We start from the raw sequence: 25316 nt of genomic DNA on the forward strand, positions 1-25316 counted from the left end.
CAACAGAAATTTATCCTCTAAATATTCTTGAGGCCAGAAGCCTGAAACCAGTCAGCGGAACCATACTCCATGGTCACAGGGAGAATCCTTTCCTTATTTCTTCCAGTTTCTAGATGCTCCTAGCATTAGTTGGCTTGTGATTGCAAGCAAGACTCTAACCTCGGCTTTGGTCTTCTTCACATGGCCTTCTGTGTCTCTGTCCTCTCCTCTTTCAAGAACTAATGATTGGATTTAGATCCTACTCTAATCCAGAGTAATTCATGCGGAGACCTTAATTACATTAACAAAGACCCAGCAGTAATAATTAGAGAGTATCATTTCATTTTCATTTTGCTTCTCCTAAATTCAGTATTACCTAAAACAAAATGTTTTCTGAGAAGTAGTTGAATGGAACCATCACGAGCAAAAGAATGAACCACCTATATCCCAATGTTTCCTTGTGCCCTCCTGTAATTCTTACCTCTAACCTTTTTCTGGACCTTGCTCCTCCAGGCAACCACTGATCTGCTTTAACTATAGTATACAGTTTCTAACATTTTAGATAAATGGATCTGTAAAGTGTGTGCTGTCTGGCTACATTCATCTAGGATTATTAATTTGAAATTCATCAATGTCATAGCAACAGATCATTTCTTTTTTAATGCTGAGTAGTATTCCATTGTATAGATTTAATACAATTTATCTATTTGTTGATGGACGTTTGGGTTAGCTCTAATTTTTTGCTGTTATAAAGCTGCTATGAGCATTCATGAAAGTCTTTGTGTGAACATAAGCTTTCCTTTATCTTGGATGAATACCTCAGAGTGGAATGGCTGGGTCATATGGTAGGTGTTATTTTCACTTGAAACCACTACACTGATTTCCAAAGTGGTACAACTCCTGGCAGCTACGTTTTACATTCCTGCCAGCAGTGTGTGAGGTCCAGGTGCTCTGCACCCTTGCCAACACCAGTAATAGGATCAGTCTTTTAATTTTAACCACTCTAATAGGTGTGTAGTGGTATCTCATTGTGGCTTAAATTTGCATTTCCGTAATGACTACTGATGTTGGGAGTCTTTTCGTGTGCTTTATTTGCCATCCTTTTATCTTTTTGGTGAAGTATCTATTAAATTTTGCTCACTTAAAAAATTGGGTTCGGGACACCTGGATGGCTCAGTTGGAAGAGCATGCAACTCTTGATCTCACGGTTATGACTTTGAGCCCCACGTTGGGTGTAGAGATTAAATAAATAAATGAATAATTTTTTAAAAATTGAGTTATCTTATTAAGTTATAAGGGTTCTTTACATATTCTAGATATAAGTTCTTTGTTGTATATTATGTTTTACAAATTCTTTTCCCTGGTTTATGGCTGCCTTTTCCTAAGTGTTTTTTGAAGAACAAAAACTTCTAAAATTAGTTCATGCTTTATGTGTTGCATTCAAGAAATCTTTGCGAAACTCAAGATCACTAAAATTTTCTGCTACTATCATCATTCTAAAGTACAGTTTTAAAAAATTTCTGAAAAATACCTGAGGAAAAAATTGGCTCTACTATTTAATAGTACTATGGCCTAAAATGAAGAAAACAAAATGAAAATTTAATTGTAAACTTACCATCAATGTACACAATCAAGTACTCAATAGTTATTTATTTTTAAGCTAAAAAGAATCATACTTCATATTAAATAATGAATGTGCTTTTATTTCTCTCCTAACTTTTAAAATGTGAACATTCTGTAATTTAGTCACAGCCTTTACTTCCAGGTGACTTCTTCATTGGGTCTCAATTCCCTGTGTAGAAATTAAAAAGGAAGGAAAGGAAAAATTATAAATTAAACTTTTACAGGGGGGAAAAGACTCAGAAGAATATTAATTCAATCTTATATTCTATTAAATTGACCCATTACAATTTTTATATAGACTCAACATACTCATTCTATTGTCTCATGATTTTAAACTTTTACCATCCCTTTAATTTCATTTTTCCAAATTAAGGAACTACAATTTCTTAGTCTGTACAAAAGCTATTATCATTTCAATGAGTTCATTTGAGGTTTTTCTGAACACCTTCCAATTCATTTATCTTTCTTGAAATCCTTAACTGTAAACCTCCTCTCCATACTGTTAATGCTGCCCAAGCCTCTGGTCCCTTGAGCTTTTCCCACCCAGCTGCATACCCAGCGGCAGCTACCCTGTCTTGCTAACTAACTTTCTGCCAAAAGAGTCATCTCCAGAGACACAACGGGACCAGGCAGCTGCCAGCTGCCTTCTGATCACTCAGCCACCGCATCTCAAGCTCTCAAGCAGCGTTCCTGTGAATATAGCACCAAGCCACTATTAGTACCATAGATTTCAGCTACCTTCTGGCTTAAGTGAGATAATATATGATAATATGTGAAAGCTGTATGAAAGGCTTTGGTGAGCTGGTTTAAAACTTTGTTTCTATAATACAATGCACCCTGAATGCCAAAAAAGAAAAAAGAAAGAAAAACTCAAACATCTGAAATAGCCTGTTCATAAACTAAAGACTTATTGGCATTCCAAAGGTAATCATACAGTTTTGTAGAAGGATTAAACAACTAATGCTGCTAAACAATATAACTTAAATATAAGTCCTTGGGTCAAAATTTATCCTCTGTTTATTTTTGGCATATATGGTACTAAAAAGAATTATTTCCAAGAGCTGGTTAATTGTTGGTTTAAAAAAAGTGTACAAACTAACCTTCTAAACAACAAACTCTTATTCCGGAAGGCAGTTAGCTTTTCATCATTCTTTCTGTCTAGGTAACATCCAAGGACAAACCCCATAGGCACAAGTATATGTACCCAGTGGTCACGAACAATCTGAATTACGTTCATCTTAAGTGCTAGGAAAAAAAAAAAAAAAAGATTATCAGAAATATAACTGCCTTTGAAATATCTTGCAAAATTATATCTGACACAGGAAGGTAGCCCTGAATAGAAGAGATAGATGTTAAAAAGCATAAGAAGTCTCTTCAAATTTTCTTAGCATCAGAATGTAGTGATAAAATTAAAATCTACCTGATGACAATTATATAGGTAACAATGATCAGTATAAAAATTACACTAAAATCAATTTATTAACTTTTTTCTAGCTCCACTAGTGATCTGATATAGTATAGCACAGAGGAATGGCGAGTATAAAACAATTCTACCTGCAAAAGCTGAATATTTGCACCCTCCTACTATTTATTTAAAGCTTTTACACATGTGTAAAATATTTTCAGAGCCTCTTACAATGCTAAAACAAATATATTGTACTATTATGCCAAAAGCAGGATTCTTTAGTGAAGCTGTAATTACTGAAAATTATTTTTTCAATTAGCAGTAATTGTGACTCAGATAAACTCCACTAGCTACAATACTGCTACTGCAAAAAGCTAAAAACTAATTTTTGAAAGGAAAGGAGAGAAACTTTAAAAAAACAATTGCATTCAAAAAATGTCATGGTAGATCTCAACATCAACGGTTTTCAAAAGACATGGACAGAGGGGAATTCACTTTTATAGAATGACTACTAGGTACCAGAGCCATCGTATAATCTTATATATATTTAACATGAAATAACTATTATTATTCTTTTTTATACACTAGAAAACAGCTTAACCTAAACAGGTATTAAGTACACAGCTGGAATTCAAGCTCAGGTTTGTTCCAAAACTCTATATCCCATTAGATTATAATACCTCTCTAAAAGACTTCCTGAATTGATTATTTATGATACTTAAGGACTTTTAAGTTCTAAGGGTTTCTAAAACGTAGAGGCAGAATAGCACTAGCAGTCACCACACAGAAAATAAATTGGCCTTAATTCAATAAAAATATGGTTGAATTATCAGTTTCTGTAAAAATTTGTGCCTAAAGATGACATCAAAATACATCTGCCTACACGTGAATCTAAGATGAGTAACTCATAGACAATGGCTGAGAAGGCATATAACAACACCCTGGTAAGAGAATACAGTATCGCCAACAAGAGTGCTCAGCACTAAACTGTGCTAGGGTTAAGAAGACTGGATTCCTGCCTCTCCTAAGACACTGGTTCTCACACAAGTGAGAGAATTCTCTATTTCTCAAACTTCATCACTATTCAAAGGCACCAGGCTAGAAAATGGCCATGAAGTTAATAGTTGCACAATTACTTTATATTTGATAAAGTATAATTATTACAGACAGCGGGTCCTACTCTGAATATCACTGATTTGGAAAATTATGTAAAGTTAATGAGATATTTAAAATATATAACTTCCAGTTTAATCATTAAAGTTTCAGTCTATTGCCTACAGTGGGAAATTTCAAACGTGACTGCGCATCAAAAGCATCTGGGGAGCCTTTATCAAAATACAGACTTCTGGGGACGCCTGGGTGGCTCAGTCAGTTGAGTGTCCGGCTCTTGGTCGTGATCTCATGGGTTGTGGGACTGGGGCAGAGGTCAGACTCCACACTTGATGGAAAGTTGGTTTCAAGTTTCTCTCTCTCTGCCCCTCCTCCCCGTCATGCTCCCATGCTCTCTCTAGTAAATAAATAAATCTTTAAAACAAACAAACAAAATAGGGACTCTTGGTCCTCTTTCCTGGTGAGGCCAGAAAAACCTATAGTTGAAAGAACTCACCTGCTGATTCGATGCAAATAGTTCTCAGCAAACTTATCTTATTTCCTGTTAGCACCCTGCCTTCCTTAAGTAACATTATTTGCATTTTGATACTAAAGCACTTTGTGAATCTGACCAAGTGCCCACCAAAGTGGCCACTTGCTTAATAAACTTGACCTAGTCAAGTATAGGAATGACAATACATGCCTTTATCAACTACTCTAACTTTGAAAGCACAAAAACTGCAAAATACTAGACAATATGGGTCTCTGTAGATGTAAAGTGGTCATGTATTCGGTCACCTGTCCCTCACAGGGTCCTCTAATTTCGTAACAGGGGTCAAGCTTAACCCTCAGCTTGACCCTCAGGTGGGTCAGATACTATTTGTATTTTAACCAACCACATAAGTTTGCTTTATTGACTTAGTCCAAGACTGCTTTAAATAAGCTCATGGCCACCTCTGGGCTAGAAGGCATTATCGTTGGCCAGTAGCTACTTTGATTTGGCTCTACTCTGAGAAGAGGTGAGATAAGCCCGAGACTGGCTGTACCTAGGCTCTTACACACTCTCTACAAGTGAAGACTGACAGGAGGATTCTGTATATTCAAAACCCAGAGCTCAGTTCAGCCACCATGATTCCATCGCTAACAGGTAAATGACAAATCTTAGAACCAGAGGCATTTCACATTACACTAGTACAATCTATTTAATGGGACTTTGGGAGCAGTCGCATTAAACATAATTTGTTCTCTGTATTTTAGTGAGTGGATCACCAGAGAGGACAAAGATTTATGGACCTAAGGATGACTTCCTGGAGAATGGATACGACTGGGGAATATAGACAGGCTCTGGTCATGAGCCCAAGATGATAAGGGGCTTTGTCTGATGGACAGAGGGCAGTGAGGTCCTGGGAGAGGCTCCAGTGAAACAAGCCGAGGTTTGGATAAAGTGACATCCACATGGGTGCCCATGAGGACACTGTACATATTAGTGTCTTCTTTTTTTCCTTTTTCCCAGGGCGGGGCGGGGAGCAAAGGGAGAAGGATTGAGTCTTCAGCAGGCTCCATGCCCAGCACAGAGCCTGATGTGGGGCACCACCTTACGACCCTGAGATCATGACCTGAACTGAAATCAAGAGTTGTGATTAACCGACTGAGCCACCCAGGTGCCCCATTAGTGTCTTCTTTATAAGAAGACTCATGAAAAATCCTTATTTTACTTCAGAACTGAGACTTGCTATGGTGTTCCTAAGAAAAACTAGTTTTTATCTTATGGACTCAGCATCACGTAACAGATGTAACCTAATCCTTTGTTACCAACATACCAAAACATGCTCCAAATGTTTTGCCTACTTCTAGAAAGAGCTGACTCTTCTAGCACTGTCAGGTATAGTTCTTACTGCTTTTCATGATCACTAACTCATGCAACCATCACAATACTGTGTGTGTATTTACTAATGTCCCCAAAGTAGTAGGCAAGTTTTGTTTTTTTTTTTGTTTTTTTTCAGATGAGGAAATCCAGGGACAATCGATTTCACTTAGGGTCATAGATGCAGTTAAGTGGCAAAACTAGGATTAACACTCAGGAAGCCTGGCTGCTTGGTCCAAGCTATCCGTGTTATTGTCTGGTAAGGTAACTCTACAGATAAACATTTAGACTGACCTCACTCAGCATTATCTTGTATTTCTTAACATTACTTTTTCTACCGGATTTCCCCCGCCTAACTTCTAAAAAGAAAACTGTATGTGCTGTGTATTTTGGTAAGTCAATTCGCGTTCTAAAACATGGGTGCATAGATGTTCCAAAAACTAAGGCCTAATCTCTCATTGGTCCCCACAGCACTCTAGATCGTCCTCTGACACGGACCTCCTTGAGGTCTGGACTGTGTCTAAATACACCGTACGCCCTGGAACCCAAGGACGAATTAAATATAACGTTTTTTAAGTTATTCGCGGTGTGTGTATGGAACGGTCGGCTCGAGAGGGTTTGCGAGTTGGAGGAGGAGTTGCTGGTCTCCCATCCTGAGCAACCAGGAACCCGAGCGCTGAGACCTGGACCGTTCCGTGACGCCGTCCCTCCGTCCGCTTCCTTCCCTACGAGCGGATCCCGGCCCGCGTTCGCTCCAGCCCGGGCAGGAGCGGTCACCGGGTGATCGATCTCTAGAGACGTTTTCCGATAACGACTGCCTCCCGCGGCCCTTTCCAAAAGCCGCCAGGCGGGAAACGTGGGCCCACCTGTCCACGGGAAGAGGCCGCCCTCGCCCTCTCCCTCCCTCTCCCTCCCTCTCCCTCCCTCTCCCTCTCCCGGCCCCGCCGCTCGCCAGCCCCGGGGAGGCCCGGACCACCCCTCGCCTGCACACACCGCCGCCGAGGCCTTTCCCGGAGGAAAGGGGGACTCGCCCTTCCTGCAGCACGGGGGCCCCAGACCCACCTGCAGCCCGGGAAGCTCCAACGACCCCGCGGCCAAGGGCAGCTGCGAGCCCAGCCACCGGCGCCGGCGGAAGCTGCGGCCCTGGGACGTGCCACTCGCCGCGCCCGCGCAGAGAGGGGTGGCGCTGGGAAACCACACCATTTCTTCCTCTGGAAGCCCGACTCTTTTCGTGCTTCTTTCAGCCCTCGCACATTACAAATTACTTAAAAATGAAACGTCTGCCCCAGGTGCCGAGACTTGCTGGCGAAGCTCCGTCCCCTTCCCGCAGCCTCGGCCCCACCTCCCCCCGCAGATGGTATCGCCCTGGGCCTTCCCCGCCTCAGCGGCTCGCCTCCAGTTTCAAAATGGCGGCCGCCATCGGGGGGCTTGCGCGGGCTGCTCGTCGCGGGGGCTACTGAGCCGGCCTCGGCTCTGCTCTCCCTGGAACCTGGATTCGACCAGGAGCTGGGAAGGGCGGTGGACGGCGTCGGAGGAGGACTGACGAGGCAAGTGAGGGCGGAGGAAAGGAGGGAGCCTGGCTGGGGGAGGGGCGCCCTCGGCTCCTCGGGGGACCCCGATGCCCCCTCGTCCGAGGCTGCGCTGGGGACGTGCCCCTGGGCTTGGGGAGCGGCCGGCGCGGCCGGGCCTGGCGAGGGAGGGGGGCGCTTTCCCCGAGCGTCTCCAGCCCCCGGTCTTTGAGGCGGTCCGTCCGGCTCCCTCCCGTGTGCTCCTTCCCTCTTTTTTGCCGTTTCCCGGTGACCTTTCGGGGTCCGGTCGCCGGGGGAGTGAATCCGATGCCCGCGCTGGCGCCCTTTGGCCTCGCGGTCGCCGTGTTTTGCGCTTCCTCGCTTCGGGGGTCTTCCCGCGGTCCGGGGTGTAGACACCACGAGGCTGCTGAGCGCTGGGCACACCGCAGGCGCCCTTTTTTAGTCGGTCGACCCCGGGGACCTTTTGAGATATTACCAGGCTCTATTTAGAACAGGTCTAGGCCCTCCGCCGCAGCCCCGCAGCCCCGCAGCCCCGCAGCCCCGCAGCCCGCAGCCCCCAGGCTCCCTCTGCCCTCGGTGCTTCCAGGACTCGGTTCTACGTGCTCCTAAGTAAACGGGAGATCGGACTGGCCTCGACCCTTGCGCCTCTGGCCTCCTGTCACCAGCTGAGCCCGAGTTATTAGTCGCCCATCCCCTGATTTTTTATCTCACCACCGCTGTGATTTTTGTACGAAAACCGCCTTTGTGTGTGTGTGTGTGTGTGTACTTCGTGCGCTCGAGGGCCAAAGCAGATTCCTTCGTTTTCCCTCGGATTTTGCATAGTTCCCTTTAGCTGTCACCAACAGGCAAGGTCGTTATTGAGAGAGCAAGTAACTGCGTGAGATGACTGAGATGAAATGGTATCCGTCAGGAAGGAATTGATGATCTGGTTGGGGTTCATTCTCCAGGCGCACGTGTAGGTCGCTGCAGTGCTGTGCTTGATATTGGTGATACAAAAGTGCTGGCTCTTACTCCTGACCTATACATTCGGCATCCTTTGAACAAATACTCTTGGTTCCCAGTTCATGCTAGATGAAAAAAACAAAAAACCCCAAAACCTCCCGAGGCCACCAGAAAAGTTCATAAAGGAGTAAATGTTTGAGCTGGGTGTTGAAGGGTCAAAAGGAATTTACTAGGCTCAGGGGAAGGTCATTCCTGGACGCTGAGACTTGAGCGGTTTTGACATACTGAGGAAGAGTGGGAAGGTTAATGTGCTTGAGCCTGTAGTGCGAGGTTAGTTGGTGAAGGAAGAGGGAGGTTGAGAGCAACTTATGAAGGACCTTGATTTCCAACGAAGGAGTTTAGATTTTATTTGTTGGAAGGTGCATACTTTGCACAAGCAAAGGGCAAGAATGTATTTGTTCTTCTAGGGTGGTCTCTGACAGCTGTATGAAGAATCAACTTGGAATAGGAAAACTAGGTAAGAGGAAATGGTAGACATTTGAAGTAAGGTGGTGATTGTCTCCATTGAAATAGGGTAGTAGAAGATGTGAAAGACATTTCTGAAATGTCATAGGATTTGACTGGTGGCAGCAATTTGCCGGGAGGAGGCGACTCCAGAGTTTTGGTCTGAGAGACTAAATGGTTGGTGATAACCATTAAAATCAAGCGTCAGATATGTACATAGAAATAAAATGATGCCAACCTGCCCTCTAAGCAGTGGTAGAGCACAGAGCTCCACAGTACAAAGCATTGATTTTAGATTCTGTATTTGTGCTATTGCAATAGCCACAAGTTCTGTATAGTTGTTGAGCACTTGAAATTGTGGTTAGATTGAATTGAGATGTGCTGTAAATATAAAATACACACTGGGTTTCACTTGGTATGAAAAACAATGTAAAATATCTCTATTAATAGTGGTTACATACTGAAATGATAATATTTTGAATATATTGGGTTAAGTAAATATATTAAAATTAGTTTTGCATGTAAAACTTCAATGCGGATATGAGAAAATTTTTAATTATATCTGGCTTGTGTTATATTTCTGTTGGGCAGAGCCCATGTAGTCTAGACTGATGATAGAGGAATTTGTAAGGAGGTGCAATTTGAGCTGAACCTTGAGACAGTGGTGAGCAGTGATGTGAGGACAGCTGGCTGGGCCCTCCATTGCCAGTTAAGGCATTCAGGTTTTTTGTTTTGTTTGTCAAGTAGTCAGAAGCCTTCAGAGATTTCTGGGCAAAGGATGATAATGTACAGGGGGTGTTTCTGAAGATTAATCTGGCAGTAATGTTTAGGTTGAGATGAAGAGAGGAAAGCCTGGAGGCAGAGAATCAGAGAAACCCAAATACAAGCAGGTCATTACGAGGTCCTGCTTTAAGATACTGGTGGTAGGAAGGGAAAAGGAATGGTACACATGCAAGGCATTCTGAGGAAAAAATAATCAGGAATGGTAACAGACTATTCAAGAAAAAGTAAAGGAAGGAATCCAAAGTAGAGTTTCAAGCCTTGGTTACTTAGATAAGGACTAATAGTGAATTCATGTCCTAAAGTTATAAAGTACATTTGAGGCTAAAAGAATTTAATCTCAAAATAAACCAGCAAATAGGAAGGAGGAAGTGGTCTGCTAAATGCTCTTCCTTTTTATCTCCTCGCTTTCTGTATCTCATTGAGTCAATCATACACACCGGCTAATTTTCCTAAAATATGGAATTTCCTGTATTATGTCATCTTTACTTGGTAATGGATCCTAAAATATTTCTTTGTTGCCTGACGATCTAGGTCCAGAGTCCAAGACCTTCCATTATCTGGCCCCTTTCTAGTCATTAGGCCTTTTCTTTGATTTTTGCTTATATGAAAGTGTGCCCACCTGATTTTTCCTACTAAAATTGTAAGTTTTTATGTGCCTTTGATCATATTATTCTCCTGTTTCGAATACCTTCCTTTTTGTCTCTTTTACTCAGGTCTTCCTAATCCATGAGAGGTATTTTAAGATCCCACCTCTTGTGATTCTCGATAACATAAGCTAATGTCAGTTTTTAAAATCCTGTATGCTAACCTGCAGATTTTAGCTCGTGATTATGACCAATTTGATACATTTTGTCTTTTATTATTCCTTTTTATTATATTTGTTTTATGTAAGTTTCAGCTTCCTAAAATGATGACAAGTTTCATTTTTTAAAAAGGACCATTTATTATACTACTTCCTGATGCTCATGGTGTTCATCTTAGGGCAAGACATAGAAGTTAATCACCATAATTAGAAACAGAAGTAAGTCTGTTATACCATATTCATCAGATTCTCATTTCTTTATTTTTTAGATCTATAAAGAACTCCTCCCTTGAATTCATGGTATTTCATCCTATATACAACTGAGATATCAGTAAGTAATGAACGTGTCTAACAAAGCTACAGTTTTATTATGTTTGAGCAATTGTATTAAAAATATGTTGAAATTTGGGTATGTCTGCAAAATATTTTGATATGAACTCATTTACTTCTGTCTGCAAGATATTTTGTATTTTCATTTCATAATCTAAATAAAGTGGAAATTAAGGTGGATTTGAGTAAAACAGAGTCTCTCTTAGGCCATTAATATTAATTATGGTACAGGAAGCTTTTCAGCAGGGAGAATTATTTTTTAGAACCTTTCCAAAATTGTATTTAGAAATGTTTTTCATCAAGTGAAGAATTAATATCTTTGTACTTCTCATACCTTACAAATAGGAACATGCTAAGTCAATATGTTTTTAATTTTAATTTAATTTGTTTCACAAGTTTTTGTGGTTTTTTTTTTTGTTTTTTTTTTTCAGATTTTATTTATGTATTCATGAGAGACATAGAGAGAGAGGCAGAGACACAGGCAGAGGGAGAAGCAGGCTCCATGCAGGGAGCCCCATGTGGGACTTGATCCCAGGACCCCGGGGTCACATCCTGAGCCAAAGGCAGATGCTCAACCTCTGAGCTGCCCAGACATCCTGACAAGGCCTATTTTTCCATGGAGTCCGTAATCTAGTGCCAGGGTGACAAGGAGGTGGCTAAAGCAAGTAAAGAAAGAGCAGGTATAGAGAGCAGTGAGTATTTTGAGGTAAATAGAGTGATGTCACAGGGTGTAACTGAGATAGAGAAGGATTTTAGGATTGTTAGAAAACCATCTCACAGATTGAATTTGAGGCAGGGAAAATATACCAGCTAGTTAGAGCTCTTCGTGACTGTGGAAATAGAAGGAAATTAGAATGAAGGTAAAAATGTAGCACTTACTGATAGTTTGGATGTGGGACACAAAGTAAAGAAAGGACTCAAGGATGATGCCATCTGAGATCAGAAGATATTTTTAGCTGTGGAACTGGTGAGATTACCTAGAAAGAAAAAAAGAAGTCCCATTGAAGAGCACTGCTTTTCAAGTACCTAGCAAAGGAGATTGGGGAGTCGCCACTTAGAAACAAGGAAAAAGAAAGAAAGGAAGGAAGGAACGAATGAACAAACAAGGAAAACCAGGAGAGGGTGGACTCAGAAGCTTAGAGGCAGGAGAGCATTTCAAGTGGTCCAGAGCACTTTTATTGAATGCTGCTATGATTTCCTCAGTTGAGACCAGAGAAATAAATGCCCATTGGGTTAAATTGCATAGAGGTTGGTCAGTGACCTTGATGAAAGCACTTCTGGTGAGCCAGTTAAAGAAAGATGACATCTTTAGGAGTCTGAATGTGAGGTGAGAAAGTGGAGACATGTTTGTGGACAAATATTCTGAGACCTGCTATGAAAGGGGAACGTAGAAAAGATGAGGTATTTGCCAGGGGTTGTAGAATTAAGAGAGGGTTCTTTTAAATTGGGAAATTCTGGAGTATCTGTGTATGCTAATAGGAGTGGTACAGGGAAAAGAGGGAATGACTGGGAAGGTTCAGTCCTCTAGAAGGTAAAAAATGAGAATGGGATCCAGATTACTCATGGAGATTGGCTTTGGACGAGAGCAGGGCTCTTGATTCCATGTAATAGGAGACACAACAAACAGTGTATTTGCAGATACATTAGTAGAGTTGCTATTGGAAAATGAGTTACTGTCTGATGACTTTTTTTCCTAATTGAAGAATGAGGTGAGATTATCAGCTGAGAGTAGGGTAGAGGGAGTGGTGCATGAGCAGAGAAGAGGTGATGTGAAATCACAGTCTCAGAAATAGTCAACCTACTACAAAAACTCAGATTGATAGGTAGTACTTAGCACCCATTTGAGAGAGAGAGATATATCTATGTATCTATATCTAATTTTTCCATTTGAGATCTTTGACCGTGAATTTTAAGAGCAAATAGCACAGTTGTGGGATTGTTCCTTCCTCTTCCCAACATTCAGTTTCTGGAATAGGCAAAGCAAAGAATTAGAGTCAGGGTTAGGGTTTTGCCAGGCTGGTACAAGGAAGCATTAGAGCAGCCAGATTTTTTTTTTTTTTTTTAAGATTTTATTTATTCATGAGAGAGAGAGAGAGAGAGAGAGAGGCAGAAACAGGCAGAGGCAGGGGGAGAAGCAGGCTTCCTGCCAGGAGCCCGATGTGAGACTCGATCCCAGGACTCTGGGATCACACTCAGGACCCTGGGATCACACCCTGAGCCAAAGGCAGATGCTCAACCACTGAGCCACCCAGGAGCCCCTGGCCACCATACCTTGATAGTGTTTGCAAGATACTTCTGATGGATTGTGGATCAATGGGAAGGACATGAATGGAGACAGGAGGGCGTGAAAGAGCCATTGGTTGATTAGAGAGTCCGTGAGGCTGAAGGGTTTTTGCAGTCAATAAGTAAGGTGGGAGTGAGAGCATGAGATCTCAGGAGGGGAACATTGAGAAATGGTGCAGCTCAGGGGTGATAAGGTCCAGGGCAAAACCACAGTGGTGGGGGCTGAAATGAAATGAGGTTTTTGGAGTTGAGAATGTTAGGGGACTAGAGTCAGTAGTGAATTTACTGAGGAAGATGGAATCAGGAATTAAAGTCTGTGAATGAAGTCACCATGAATGAGATGCCAGCAGTGAGGAGGAAATTGGGAAGGCTCATGGTGAACCAGCTGGGAAGGATTGGAGTATTTGAAGGAAGAAGGAGAAGACGTGGTTTGGAAGCTGCAGTGAGGAGCAAGGAACACTTACTTCCTGCTTTGGAGGTATAGGGAGTACAAGGAAAAAACTCCTTGAGAAGGCTGCAGGAGAAAGTTTCTGTGAATATTACCAGGTGAAGAGAACCTTCAGGGAAGAGGTGCAGTTACATGTGGGGGTAAGCAGCATAGGCCCAGAGGGCACACTGGGAGGTCTTGGGAGGGTTAGAGAGTAGGGGATTGGATCCGACTTGTAGATGTGCATGTCATGAAAATGGGTACCCCAGGAGTCCTGGGCCTCTGGCTGTGACTGGGGAGAAAAGGATGGGAGATATGATAGGATTGGTCTCCGGACAGCCTGTCACCAAATATGACAGTTCACTTGAGTTTGTTGATAGGATCTGGGGCAGCTGGTAAGAGGTTATCAAGTTATCAAGTATGCATGACCTCTCCTACTTGCGTAGTTGGCCAGGGAAGGCTAATTTACCTCAAGGAGCTGAGATCTGAAATGTTGCTGTGGAGCTATACTTTGCTGATGAATGTTTTTGTAACATCTATTTAATAGCATGAAATTCTAGGTTTTAAATTCCAATAGATGTGTTCATGTTCTATCTTCTTGAAATGTAAACAGTAGGCATCCTAACATAAATTCCATCAGGTAGATATTGAGTGTTCTGTCTTCTTGAAATGTAAACAGTAGGTATCCCAACATAAATTCCATCAGATAGATATTGAGCACCTACTGTGTATCAGGTTCTCTTTTAGGAACTGCAAACAAAAGATACTATTTATATTTTTAGTTGCTTACTTTCCAGTGCAAGTGTTTTTTAATATTCAACCCCTGAAAAGTATGTGGGTTTCTTTGTGTATGTGCACCTTGTTTGCTTTTTGAAGACCAAAGGGAGAATAAACAGTCCCTAGCTTTTTATCAGATTCTTAAGGGGGTCTATTTATTTAAGGACCACTGGTCTAATAGGAGAGAGAGACATAAAAACTACTCATTGTAATGCAATGAAATTATTGCCATCACAGAGCCAAATAAAGGAAGCACAAATTCACTTTGAAGGAGGAGTTCATCAATTCATTATACATTTATTTACTGACGGACTTTGTAGTCTCTATTTACACATTATTTGAAATCTTCCAGCATTCTTTTTATGTGCATAATTGTTTTTAAAGATTTATTTATTTATTTTAGAGAGGTGGGGGGAGAACATGCATGGAGGGGATAGAGAGGAGCAGAGGGAAAGTCTGCATCCAGCACAAAGCCTGACTCAGGGCTGTCTGAAGATGCCCAGATCACGACCTGAGCTGACACAAAGAATCGGATGCTTAACCGACTGTGCCAAGGCACCTTTTTTATGTATGTTATTAATATTCATGTTTATAGGCTGGGACACATTAAGTGAGGAAAAGTTAGTTAATTGCATACAACCACATAGTAGTAGTTTCAATTCTGAAACCATCTGATTCTAAAGTCTATTGCTTTTCATTAAGCCACACTGGGGAGCCTCTGAAGGACACAATGTAAACAAGATCACGTTTGTACTTTCAAACTTAGCAATAATGGAAATAGGTCTTTAAAGTGTTTGCTTTCTATATTTATAGAATGTTTACCCACTTAGAAATTTGATATAATGTTAATTTGTCCATTATATTTGTTAGGCTACGGTGTATGCTTAATTATATTTTTGTTTCTTTTGAAAGGACTTTTTGGATTGATTTTGGACTGAAAATGACATCTATTATCAAATTAACTACCCTCTCTGGGGTTCAAGAAGAGTCTGCTCTTTGCTATCTTCTGCAAGTTGATGAGTTTAGATTTCTGTTGGACTGTGGCTGGGATGAGCACTTTTCTATGGATATTATAGATTCCCTGAGGAAGTAAGTTACTTTTCATATTTCTAAACTTCTATTAAACCAACTTCTCTTTTCTACACTGTAATACTATTTTAATATTATGCAGTGTTTGCTTTCTATTTTGATTTATAGTAAAAGACTTAGTTTTACTATGCCAAAGAGCCAGACTGACCGTTTTCATTTGTAAAGTTTTGATTGCATTATGAGCTCTGTTTATTGAAATTCAGTAAAATATTGTTACTTGGCTAATGGGTATCAGTAGAGATTTTTGCACTTTAGTTTTAGAGAAGAATAAGCATATAAGAATTTGAAGAGAAGAAAAACCTTCATATGGAAGGTCTGCCATCAGATCACATTAGCTTACTTTCTGTATGTTTTGATCCTCCATATTGAGTTTTGGTGCCCAGAATAACAACCACAGGATACGAAAGGATACAAATCCATCAAAGAAAAGTTCAGTTATGCTTGCAGTACTGTACTAATTGTGGAAGGAAAGAGCACTTAAATATTTAAAAACTTAGAGTTTATAGCAAAATATGTTTTTTCTAATTTCTTCAGCCAGTGAGAGCATGCTTTATTAATTGAAGTTTCACTCTAGTGAATGTGCTGCCTGTCACCATGCTAAAAAGCAGAGGCAAAATCCATAATAAATACATGGCCATTTAAATATCCTCTCCTTAGCAATTTCTGAAATTTCAAGTTGAATTCTTGAACTTTAATTAATAGTACATAAAATAGGCATCCAGATTCATCTTATGTATGGCGTCTACTTGTTCTCTTTTTCTTTCTTTTTTCTTTTTTCTCTTTTTTTTTTAATGTGCATAGACATCATCTATTATGTACAACACATGCCATACTTCTGATATCTGTGCAGGATGGGGTAGTAACTGATATTGATAGGTATCATAATTTCAGCTCTTTTGCTCTTTCACCCCAGCCTAGTCTTTACTCTTAAAACCAAGATTGGAGAAATTGAGAAAGCATTTTGATCGTATTCTCCTATCGTGTTCTCCTAGGCATGTTCACCAAATTGATGCAGTACTGTTGTCTCACCCCGATCCTCTGCATCTTGGTGCCCTCCCGTACGCCGTCGGAAAGCTGGGTCTGAACTGTGCTATCTACGCAACCATTCCGGTTTATAAAATGGGACAGATGTTCATGTATGATCTTTACCAGGTAACTCAAGCAATTAAAAAATGCTTTTTACACTCCTGCAGTGATCATTTTTAACCTTTGGTTTGTGTTCTTCTTTTAGTCTCGACACAATACAGAAGACTTTACACTCTTTACATTAGATGATGTGGATGCAGCCTTTGATAAGATACAGCAGTTAAAATTCTCTCAGATTGTGAATTTGAAAGGTAAAAAATGTTTCCAATAGTAAATAATTGTACTAATAGGGTTTAACCTACTTTGAAAAGTACAAGGGGAATTTGTAGTAAAAGACAACAGGTACTGTGGTCTGAAAAAGAAACAATGAGCATATTCTGATATGGAACTCTGAACTTTTTTCCCAAGTCATTTGGATTTTAAAATATTCCAGACTAAATACTAATACAATGTTAATAGCTCAAGCCTTTTCACATTAACTTAGAAAAGACTTATTTTGTGTTTATTGTATATGATGCCCAAAGATGTAATGTGGCCAGGTCCTCCTTTTAGGAGTTCACAGGTTGAGAGGCTTAGGTGATAAATTGTAGTGATTGAAGTCTTGAAGGAAATGTAGTGCCCTGGCAGTGTAGTAGAATATAACTGAATTCTAGAATTAGAAATTAAGAAGTTTATTATTTAATTAAGTCAAGAAGTCCTCTGTTAAGTATATATTTCCCATCTTCTCGGAGAGAGCGGTATTAAATACGATGCCTTGTGTTGAAATCAAGAAAATGGTGCCACAATGGACTCTGATGATTTAGCCAAGAAATAATGTCACAACAGTTTAGCTTGTACTTAATTTTCCTATAGGATAAATTTTTTTACCATGAGACTTGAATTTTTACTCTGTCAGTTTAGAGGTTAGCAAAAATGGAAACATTTGATAATTGTGTGTATGGTATAAATATCCAAATTTATTGATTCATACTAAGTAATAGGATACTGGCTATTTTACTTTATTATTTTTTTCATTTTCATTTTATTGATTTGAGAGAGAGAGAAAGAGCACAAGCCAGGGGGAGAGGCAGAGAGTGAGGGAGAAACAGATTTCCCACTGAGCACAGAGCCTGATGGGAGCTCTATCCCAAGACCCCAGGATCATGACCTGAGCCAAAGGCAGACGTGTAACTGACTGAGCCACCCAGGTTCCCTGGGTACTGGCTTTCAAATCTAGTCTTTTTATATATTTCAGTTTATGAGCACAAATATGTCTGCAAGAATTCATAATAAAACAACATGAGTGTCTGTCTACAGTAAGGGAATGGAGTAGCTGGGGGGACAGAAGAGTGAGAGTTGCATTTTTACTATGTGCTTTTTTTACTTCGGGATTTGCATATATTAGCTATTAAAAAATAGTTTACAGATAAATAAGCTTTCTTTAGGCTTGTAAAAGAAATCTGAGTATTGTCACTATCTTATTAACATAGGTAAAGGACATGGCTTGTCTATCACACCTCTGCCAGCTGGTCATATGATAGGTGGAACAATATGGAAAATAGTCAAAGATGGAGAAGAAGAAATTGTTTACGCAGTTGACTTTAACCACAAGAGGGAGATGTAGGTATATCAAGACAAAAACTAATGGAAATGCAGTTGGTATTGTTTGATTCTTTGGAGGGAAAATTAAGGATCTTTTTTTAACCAGAAATCTAGAACTACTTAAAAGCCTCATAGTGACTGTTTTCAAAATAACTTAATTTTTTGCATTGTAGGGGAAAGTTTGATATAAGAGATAAAATACATTTTACAAATTGACATGTAAGTATCCACTGTGTAGAACATATATCTCCCTGGAGACGTAGCAAAGGAGATTAATTTTTGTATGTAAAATTATATTTTATATGCTACTTGACCTGCTATTTAAAGGAACTTTGTGGGTGGCTTTTGGGTTTTGTTTTTGTTTTGGAATGTTAGTAATTATATAAATAAAGTCAGATTTTTTTTAAAAGGGGACACAGTAATTGTAACTTTATGTACTGTATACTTCAAGTACTCACATCATTACTAGAAAATTGTTTTGATGTTTAGTTTCATAGAGGCTTCTTTTGTAATTTCTGTACATTAAGTTCATAGTTCTTTTGTATGAGGTTATAGTAGGCTCAAGGTCTTTTGTATCTCATTCAGAAATATATAAGACTAATACATTTTAGTCTCGTAATCACAGATGAATGAAGAAAACATGGATATTCAAGTAAATGGTATTCAAACATTTTGGGAAAAGATCAGTTTGTGTCTTTATTTTAACCAAGTAAATTTCAGATGGATTAGAATTAAATAGAAAATGAAGCAATACTGATGAGTCTAATTTCTGATATGAAAAAGATTTGTAAGTGTAAAGGCAATGGACCAACTTATAAAGGAAAACTTTGATAGATTTGATTACATACAGATTTAAAACATCAGAAACAATAAAGACAAAAAGAGTTGGGAAAATATTTGCAGCGTATTGGCTAAAGACTTACAAATATAAGACCAAGTGTTAACCAATCAAAAAGATGCCAGATAGACAAAAGTTTATAAAAGTAAATTTAAATGGCAATTCTTTTTAAAATTAAATATCATAAATTGATTTTTAAATAGTATTATTCTTCTGGGAAATATTTAGTGAGTTGCTCATTCTGTCTGGTTGAACTTTTCTGGAAAAGGAAGAGCCTTTCTGGAAAAGGTTTAAATCTTTCTGGAAAGCCACTTAGCAATTATTGGAGTAAGTAATTTCTAGGAATATGTCCTAAAGAAACCATCAAGTGGAATTGAAGCTTTCTACAGAAATGTTCTTTGAAGTTATTTATGATGACAAGAAAAATAACCTTAAAAAGGGAAGTGATCAAATAAAATACACAGTAGGAGGTTTTTACAATTGTTAAAAAATAGGTTTAGAAATCAGTTTTAGTGTCATGGGAGAAAACCAGGCATAGAACTGAGTATATCAGTGTATACATGAGATGCCAGTTTTGTAAAATACATTCACATGTATATGCATAGAAAAATGTATTTGTATGCTTAAAAGGATGTATACTAAAATATTATATTGATTTCTCAGAGTGATGGTACCCTGGAAGATCTTAATTCCCCCCCCCCCTTTTTTTTAATATACTAGATTTCCTATTAATAAGCACGTGTCCTTTTGTAGTTGGAGAAGGAAAAATTTTACATGAAGTTGCTTATTTTTTAGGTGAGATAAACTATTGTTTATTTGAATTGATCTAAAATATTCCTCTTCATCTTTGTTATAGCCATTTAAATGGATGTTCCCTGGAAATGCTAAGCAGACCCTCCCTGCTTATCACAGATTCATTTAATGCTACATATGTGCAGCCTAGGAGAAAACAGAGAGACGAGCAACTTCTGAGTACGTATTTCGTGATGTCCTCTGTGGAGGTGCATGGTAGAATGAATTACTGTTTATTCTGTTTTGTGTTTATACTTTTCTTGTCATGAATGATTGGTTAACATTTTTTTTTTTTTTTCTTAAGAGAGGGACAGGCCGGGGAGGGGCAGAGGGAGAGAGAATCTTAAGCAGGCTCCCCACCCAGTATGGAGCTCTATGTGGGGGCTTGATCGCACCACTCTGAGATCATGACCCGACCTGAAATCAAGAGTCGGGACACTTAACCAGCTGAGCCCCCCAGGCACCCCTAACTCTAATATTTTTGAAAAAAATATTCTGTGACCATATCATCATTTTGTACAAAAAGATGTTTTGGTTGGTGTGAATTTAGCTTTTGTGGGACAGGTATAAAGATTGACTTCTCCCTGTCATTTAGCACATAGCCAGAATATACAGAGAGCTCAGAAAAATCTATTAGAACAACATTTACACTCTAACAGAAAAATGAGCAAAGGAGATACATGAGGGTGCAAATAGTCAACTGATCTTGGTGTTGAGTGCCTTAAACTCTAATCTAGTAGTGTCGGTTCTGAAGAGGAGTCTCTGGGCCATCCCTGGGTGCTTCTGTTCCAGCTACTTTACCTTCGATTCTTTTTTGATAGGCTGCATGAGATTTCAACAGGAAAAGTGATTTTGACTTTTAAGCACGTCTGAAAACACTGCTTTCATCTATTTACTTTAAAAGCACAGTTGTGTACTATGTTGTATTAAGAAGTTTTTATGTTTTTATGTTTTCTTGTTTGTTTTTGCTACAGTTTTGTTTTTTTGTTGTTGTTGTTTTGTTTTGTTTTGTTTTGTTTTGTTTTTCAGATATTTCCAAGTAGACTTTAATGTAGAGCAAGGAAATCTACTCATAAAAATACTTTTGGGGATGACTGGGTGGCTCCGCGAGTTAAGTGTAGGTCATTATCCCCAGGGTCCTGAGATCAAGCCCCGTGTCAGGCTTCTTCCTCTCCCTGCCGCTTTCCCTGCTTGTGTGTACTTGCATGCTCTCTGTCTGTCAAATAAATAAAATCTTAAAAAAAAAAAACATCTTAAAAAAAGATACTTTTATTGGAAGAGGGAATGTGATCTATATGTATATGTAAATATAAATATGGACTTTTGTGTGTATAAATTTGGGAATCACTTATAACAAAGTTATAAATAATTGGCCCCACTGTACTATACCAATGTCATTTTCTCTGTCTTTCTTTTTTTTTTTTTTTTTTAATGTTTTATTTATTCATGAAAGAGAGAGAGAGAAAGGCAGAGATACAGGCAGAGAGAGAAGCAGGCTCCCTGCAGGAAGCCTGATGTGAGACTCGATCCCGGAATCATGACCTGAGCCAAAGGCAGATGCTTAACCATTGAGCCACCTAACTGTCCCCAAATGTCATTTTCTATGTGTACTCTGGGTGAAGAGGGCTGGAGACCCTCTGTACTTTTCGGTGAAAGAAAATTGAGAATTAATGGCGTTGTCTTTCACTCCTATGAAGATACCTTCACAGAATACAAAGTAGTTATAATAACCTGAATGGAATTTTAAAAATTGTGTATCTGGGTGGCTCAGTGCATGATCCTGGGGTCCCAGGATCGAGTCCCACATCAAGCTCCCCGCAGGGAGTCTGCTTCTCCCTCTATATCTACCTCTCTCTATATATCTCTCATGAATAAATAAGTAAAATCTTTTAAAAAATAGAATTGTGTACCTTTCCTAATAATTGCTCATTTATAAATTAGTCTTTTTAAAAATATTTTATTTATTTATTCATGAGAGAGAGAGAGGCAGAGGACACAGGCAGAAAGACAAGCAGGCTCCATGCAGGCTCCCCTGATGTGGGACTGGATCCTGGGTCTCCAGGATCGCGCCCGGGGCTGAAGGCGGCACTAAACCGCTGAGCCACCCGGGCTGCTCCTAAATTATAGTCTTTATTCTGGAGATGAAGTCATCTTTAATTTTGCATCAAGGTATTGTTATGTTCTCCATGGATTTGACTTTCTTGTTTTCTAGCAAATGTCCTGGAAACGCTTCGAGGTGATGGAAATGTATTAATAGCAGTGGACACTGCAGGCAGAGTTTTGGAACTTGCTCAACTTCTTGATCAGATCTGGAGAACTAAAGATGCAGGACTGGGTGTCTACTCACTGGCGCTCCTGAATAATGTCAGCTATAATGTAGTGGAGTTTTCTAAGTCCCAGGTTTGTCCTTGTTACATTTGTAATGCAGAAGTTTGCTGCAGAAATTGGGCTTTTGTGGAAAACAATGTTTTATTTGCCCTTTGGATTTCATTTTTCTGTTGAAGAGGTTGATGATGATGATAATGGTAATAAACCACTTGTTCTGTATGTTCACGTGGAATATTTAATTTAGTCCTTCTAGACCCTATGAAGTAGGTTCTGTTTTTGTCCCCATCTTACAGATTGGGCAAGTTACTTCTCCTCTAATGTCTGTTATCACAATCTGTAAAATGGAGATTAAAAATAAAGTGTACCTCATAGGATATAAATGTTAGAAACCATTTTTCTCTTCTTTTTAAATAGCTCTTTCCCTTGAAATAGGAATTTTGGGTAAGATTTATTTAGAACTTATACTCTGCTTTCTCCGTAAGATTTAGGGTGACTTATAACTGAAATATAATGCAAAATTGGATTTTTCGAGATGAGCTATTATGGGATGAGAGGATCTAATGGGGAACAGAACAGAGAATAAGTGCTGCTTATCAGAATGGTACAAGTTTAAACAACCATTGGTTGGTTGGTGGTAAAGACTTAAAAGAAGGCAGAACATGAATTTCTAGACTTTGTGGAAGGCATTGAAGTTATAATCTAGTATTTTCTAATTATGATCATCCTTTCCCCTGTATTAGGTAGAATGGATGAGTGACAAATTGATGAGATGTTTTGAAGACAAAAGAAACAATCCATTTCAGTTTCGTCATCTCTCTTTATGTCATGGTCTTTCTGACTTGGCTCGAGTACCTAGCCCCAAAGTAGTACTCGCCAGCCAGCCTGACCTGGAATGTGGATTTTCAAGGGATCTCTTCATTCAATGGTGTCAGGACCCTAAAAATTCAATCATTCTAACTTACAGAACTACTCCTGGGACTTTAGCACGTTTCCTAATTGATAATCCTTCTGAAAAAATTACAGAAATAGAGGTAAGTTCTTGTGTGTGAACTGTATCTTAAACCTGTTTGGGGGTCAGTGACCAAAAATGAAACTTGAAATTGTTTCCAGATTTTTACCAGAGTAACTGTAGAGAGCCTTTAATAGCACAAATTTTAGAGTTTCTTAATTGGAAATTTGTGTTCTTTAACCCTTCTGTGGTATCCTCTGGAACCGTGCCCAGAAGGTGTCATGGACTCTGAATTCTTAAAGCTCTCTTTGAAAAGTTCTTTTCACATCCTTTCCTTAATTTTCCTGTGGGCCTCTCGAGTAGATGCTCTTTTTTTTTCTCTCTCTCACTTCAGGTACTTGGGGTGGGGTAGGTGTCCTTTTTCTGTTTTGCAGCTTTCAAGCCATTTCTCTTCCTTCTCTAGGTCATGCCATCAGACTTGACAATACACTGATCCCTTCTGACATTTACTGATCTCATAGTCATTCTCTGTCCTTCATTGGTGACTTTGACTCTGGTCTCTAGTCAGGACTGCATTCGTGATGACTCTGGCATCCATAGGCGTGATCTGTCTGAGTCCTGGGCCCTCTCAGTTCCTTGATGCCTTATTTCTTAATGATCTTTTCCCCCATTCCACCTTAGCCATCCCTCTCCCTCCCCACAGATCATGCTGTCTACTCTTGTGGTCATACCTTCACCTTATTACGGGTTACCTCTGAAGAGCTCTACCTCAAACATCCCACTCTGATCTGATAGCTGACCTGCTCTAATGCTCCCATGCCAACAGTTCTTTGGTTCCATTGGGACTTTCATGTTGTGAACCTTGCCACTTTTACTATCCATCATTGCTCCAGCTTCTAGTCAGTGGTCCATCATTATTTTACAAACACTTTTAACTCTGTAACCCTCCTGTTGATTGTACTCACCTGGCAAAGTGTTGACTCTAGTTAAACCATTTGTTTAACCATGCCTAAACCCAAGCAACCGTACATCACTAGTGTTAAACACACTACTGTGTGGACAGGTTGCCCTTCACATTTATGACATCACATCTCGGATGGGTACTCAGCACCAACCCAACATTCTGTAAGATACTCCTTTTCCTGCTCTCCAGTTGGGTAGCTTCATTCCCTTCAAATATCCTACAGCCCTCACCCATAGCACATGAACTTGTTTGAAACCTGGCTGAGAAGTAGAAGTCAGACAAGAATCTCCTCATCTTCTCCCCACTAGATAGCCAAACTTGTTTCTGTATCCACATTTGCTGATTTTATCTCTTGTTAATTGGAGCAAGACAAGCAGCCAAATGATCAATATGCCAAAAGATCATTTTGCTTAATAACCAACCCATTGCATCTATTAATTTTCCAAAGCTAGTATCGTTAACTGTGAAGTCTGTAGCAGTTGATGCTGAATGGGCTGACAACTGCCAGAGTTGGGCATGGCTGTAGTTGACTGTTTTTTACTTTTCCTTCCTGGTAGCCATGTTAAGGAATGTTGTTAGAAGTGAGTGATAAGCATACCTTAGTCTTTAAATCTACTTAAGAAAAGGACAAAATCTCAAATACATTCATTATAAATACAGAATTGCTGAAGAAGGATTCCGAGCAACCATATCAAAATAAAACCTGTCCTTTGGGTTATTTAATAGCTTAAAAACACAGTTTTCTTTAAAAATTAAAAGAGCCAAGGAAAAAAAAATTTAAAGAGCTCAGGACCACCTGGGTGGCTCAGTTGGTTAAACGGCCAGCTTTTTATTTCAAAGGTCATAATCTCAGGGTTGTGAGGTGGTGAGATAGAGTCCTGAGTTGGGCTCCTGTGCTCAGCAGTGAGTCTGCTTGAGATTTTCTGTCTCCCTCTGGCCTCTCTGCCCTGCCCAGTGCTGGTGTGTGCTCACTCCCTCGCACATGAGCTCTCTCCAAAATAAATAAATAGATCTTTAAGATAAAAATTAAAAGAGCTCTTTGAAATACTTGAAATAGTTTCATCAGGTATGAAATGCTGAATTTGAAAATAATAATTAGTAGAAATTCAATTAAGGCTGAAAGGCCATTTGAGGATTTAATAGAAGAATATTAAAAATGGTTTCAATTTGAAGAAAATAGAAAAGGACATTTGGAGCTATAACTTGAAATTTGAGGTTTTTGACTTTATAAGCAGCACTAACACTCCCCTTGTAGTGATGTTTCCTTGGGAATTATGCCTTCCCTGTCCATTACCTGTCAGTTTTCCCCTCTCCTTGGCCATATGCAAAACACTACTATTTCCCCTCCTGCT

At 39.6% G+C, this 25316-nt stretch overlaps 2 protein-coding genes and 1 pseudogene across 2 annotated transcripts in view; 1 reads left to right on the forward strand and 2 right to left on the reverse strand.

The window, feature by feature from the left end:
* Window positions 1-1614: 1614 nt before the first annotated feature.
* NDUFB1 (NADH:ubiquinone oxidoreductase subunit B1) lies at window positions 1615-7180 on the reverse strand. The gene is made up of 3 exons (XM_038544119.1): window positions 7023-7180; window positions 2703-2847; window positions 1615-1771 (listed from the first exon to the last, which is right to left on the reverse strand). The coding sequence occupies exons 2-3, from the start codon at window positions 2837-2839 to the stop codon at window positions 1735-1737; spliced, it is 174 nt and encodes a 57-aa protein (XP_038400047.1). The 5' UTR covers window positions 2840-2847; window positions 7023-7180; the 3' UTR covers window positions 1615-1734.
* Window positions 3251-3383, reverse strand: LOC119873156 (annotated as a pseudogene).
* A 159-nt stretch (window positions 7181-7339) lies between the features above and the next one.
* The window catches only part of CPSF2 (cleavage and polyadenylation specific factor 2), a 34201-nt gene continuing 16224 nt past the window's right edge, over window positions 7340-25316 (forward strand). The window contains exons 1-9 of the mRNA XM_038544117.1: window positions 7340-7507; window positions 10790-10851; window positions 15250-15426; window positions 16419-16578; window positions 16658-16763; window positions 17982-18111; window positions 19788-19903; window positions 21936-22123; window positions 22792-23082. Coding sequence (XP_038400045.1) covers window positions 15278-15426; window positions 16419-16578; window positions 16658-16763; window positions 17982-18111; window positions 19788-19903; window positions 21936-22123; window positions 22792-23082 — 1140 coding nt within the window. The 5' untranslated portion in view covers window positions 7340-7507; window positions 10790-10851; window positions 15250-15277. The remainder of the gene's footprint in view (window positions 7508-10789; window positions 10852-15249; window positions 15427-16418; window positions 16579-16657; window positions 16764-17981; window positions 18112-19787; window positions 19904-21935; window positions 22124-22791; window positions 23083-25316) is intronic.

This window comes from Canis lupus, chromosome 8 (genome assembly GCF_011100685.1).
Source record: "Canis lupus familiaris isolate Mischka breed German Shepherd chromosome 8, alternate assembly UU_Cfam_GSD_1.0, whole genome shotgun sequence".
NCBI classification, from domain to species: Eukaryota; Metazoa; Chordata; class Mammalia; order Carnivora; family Canidae; genus Canis; species Canis lupus.